The 3067-nt window shown below is 42.5% G+C and overlaps 1 protein-coding gene across 1 annotated transcript in view; it reads right to left on the bottom strand.

Moving 5' to 3' along the window:
• Positions 1-524: 524 nt before the first annotated feature.
• Positions 525-3067, bottom strand: part of scfd1 (sec1 family domain containing 1) — a 31333-nt gene continuing 28790 nt past the window's right edge. The window contains exons 21-25 of the mRNA XM_022764703.1: positions 1738-1790; positions 1570-1603; positions 1025-1090; positions 829-897; positions 525-710 (exon numbers count right to left, since the gene is read on the bottom strand). Of these exons, the coding sequence (XP_022620424.1) occupies positions 687-710; positions 829-897; positions 1025-1090; positions 1570-1603; positions 1738-1790 (246 nt within the window). The 3' untranslated portion in view covers positions 525-686. The remainder of the gene's footprint in view (positions 711-828; positions 898-1024; positions 1091-1569; positions 1604-1737; positions 1791-3067) is intronic.

Raw genomic sequence — 3067 nt, 5'->3', positions numbered from 1 at the left:
TTTACATTTTATTAAGGACTAAAGTTATGGAGGATTGAGGGCGTGGCCTCTTTGAGTGACAGGTGGGTGAGCGTATGCTTGTCACAAACCGGAATGAACCAAAGTCTCAGCTCCGCCCACGCCCCTCCTCTTTGACCATTTTTGGATTAGCTGGGAGTGAGGGGGCGGAGTCAGACACTGCCAAGATGGCGAAGGTAGAGCAGCTCACTCTGAGCTTCAGAAACTTGTGGGTGACGTCACAGAGGCGACGTCCATCTTTACCTACAGTCACCACAAAGCCCTGTACAGTTTGAGGCGCTGAGACGTCTCATTCTTGATCAGACTGAAAACAACCTGCTGTTAATAAATAAATCTAAATATAATATAATGTCGGCACGTTTGGATGTGAACTGTTTAAAGCTCCATGTTTTCTTCTTCTCCTGTGTTTTGTTTGAAGTATCGATCCATAAGAAGTTATTATTATTATTTTTTTAAACTCAGAGTTTCTACGTCAAACATGTGAGTAAAGAAGAGAACACTGAGGCTGCTGTGAGCGCAGAGGGTTCATTAGGCTTTATTAGTGCTGAGAGGCAGAAACAGAAACTGAACAATGGAGAGAAAATTTACAGAGTTTATATAAAACAAACTGGAATAAAGAGAGAGAGAGGGAGAGAGAGGGAGAGGTTCACATCTTGTTGGTGTCCACTTCACTTCTGGCCGAGCTGAGAGAGCTGCAGAGAGGAGCAACACATCAGGAGGTTATTACTGTTCCTACAGACACAGCGTCACTGAAATGCTTCAGACTGTACGGAGCAGGTGTGGGACAGGAGGACAGGTGTTGCGTCTCACCTGTTTGATGAACTGAGCAGCGTTGAAGAGTTCGCTGCAGCCGTAAACCACCTTCTTCCCCTGTTTGGACTGAAGACGTTAACAAGGAAAAAGTCACATCACGTGAGTCTGTTCGCACTTTTAAACCACATATTTCATATTATTTAAATTGTACGGTGAGTAGACAGATGTTCTAACACCTGCAGCGATACAGCACCTTTGTGTAGTCCACCAGGTTCTGGTACTCGATGTAGTTTCCTCCTCCCACCACAAACACGATGGCCTGAAACACATCAGACCAGCAACACATCAGTAACCAGAGGGATGAAGGTTCAGCTCTCAGTTCCCACATTCATATCATCATCATCATCATCATCATTACACACGTGCTGATTCATTACGACACAAACCAAACGTCACACCGTCTCATACAAACTAATCAGAGTGTTGGTTTGTGTTTCAGTGGTTATGTTGTTTGTCTTTAAAGTGTCATCTGCTGTTTTAATGTAATTTAATCTGCACATGTGATGACAAAGACCAGAGTCTCCACATTACACCAGTGTTTAAGCCTCTGGCTCCCTGTCTGATTTTAAGATCCTTTCATTGGTGCTAGAAGCTCTTTCATGGTCTTCATCCTACTAATTTATCAGCTTTGATTTAATCCTCCGAACCTTCATGAACCTTCAGTTCTTCTGGTTCGTGACCTTTAAATGAAAAACCAAAAAGTCAGAATGAAAACACACGGTGAGGCGTCACACTCACCTCCTGAAACGGGTTCTTGTTCCTGGGAATGGAGCTGAGGAGGAAGAAGAGGAGAGAGGATGATGAGACGTTCCTGAGCTTTCTACTAGTCAACAGCAACAACAACTCAATGATCTGGTAGTGATCAGATGTGATTATTGATCTGATCAGACTGAGGTGATGTCGTACCTCTCGCTGCCTCGCAGCATCTTCGGGTCAAAGTATCGGTAGTCATCTGTTTCCTAGGAGACCAGAGAGACAAACATGCGTCAGCTGATCCAGTCTCACCGATCAGTCTCTTCTACTTGTATAAATGTAACATTCACTGAACCACGTGAGCCCAGTTTTTCTCTGTGATGACGATCAAAACAGACACATTTCACAACGAGCATCAGATCAAAATGAGTCACATGGACACAGTGAGAATGAAAGTGACGTCGTTCAGCTGCCTGATCCTCCAAACACTCAGATCCTCCATCCAGGACTGAGAACTGAGACCAGCGTTTTATCAGCTGCTTCCCCAAAACTCTGAAATCACCTCAACCTGCCAGATGTTTCTCTCAGTGCTGCTGTTCACAGAGCGGCAGAGAAACCAGACCTGACTTCACAGTCCGGCTTTTCATTGAATTGATTTATTTGTCTATTTATTCACACGTTTTAGGCTGTTTTAGTTTTTATTTTCTGGTTTTTCAACTCATCTCATCTCTTTCGGTATTTTATTATTTTATCTTTGTTTTCCTGTCTTTGCTGTTTCCGAACTCAATACTGTGTTTTATCAGGATGTGACTGGCTGTTGCTTCGTTAATGATTAGATGAAAAAAAACTGGAGGAAACAACATTTTGAAAATATCAGGGTTTTTAAAAATTCACTTGAACTTGGATTTGACTTTGGACATAGACAGGCTAGCAGTTGTATGCTAAGCTAAACTAAGCTAAGCTAAGCTAAGCTCCAAATGTTGCACTACTCCTTTAATATTCCACATCGGCACTTTTCTTATTGAGTTCAACATGAACTGAACACACACACACACACACACACACACACACACACACACACACACACACACTGGACAATCTGATAGAGGGAGAATGTGATCTTCTATTTCTTTCATCTTCATCCCAGTCCTGTCTCCCCCCTCCTCCCTCCCCTCCCCCATTCACAACAACAGGATCTTTGTTGGTCGTCTGAAACTCCAGATACTGAGAAACATGCAGAGGGTGGGTGTGTGTGTGTGTGTGTGTGTGTGTGTGTGCGCAGGGTCAAATGACTACATGAGTGAAGAGGCCAAATAAAAAATTTCACTGCATCACCTTCAACATCTTTAGTGTGAAACTGAGTCGATGGGTTCATGTGAGTGTAACTGCAGGTTTGTGTGTGTGTGTGTGTGTGTGTGTGTGTGTGTGTGAGTTAATTTCAAAATAAAAAAATGTATGGAGTTTTGTCTTTAATATTCACATACCTAATAATAATAATAGTTCCTAATAACATCAATAATTAATCATTAAACATGTGCAACAG

The sequence above is a fragment of the Seriola dumerili genome, unplaced genomic scaffold, assembly GCF_002260705.1.
Source record: "Seriola dumerili isolate Sdu_G_001 unplaced genomic scaffold, Sdu_1.0 BDQW01000565.1, whole genome shotgun sequence".
In the NCBI taxonomy this organism is placed as follows: domain Eukaryota; kingdom Metazoa; phylum Chordata; class Actinopteri; order Carangiformes; family Carangidae; genus Seriola; species Seriola dumerili.
The sequence above is the reverse complement of the archived record's forward strand: the minus strand, read 5'-3'. Positions and strand labels throughout refer to the sequence as shown.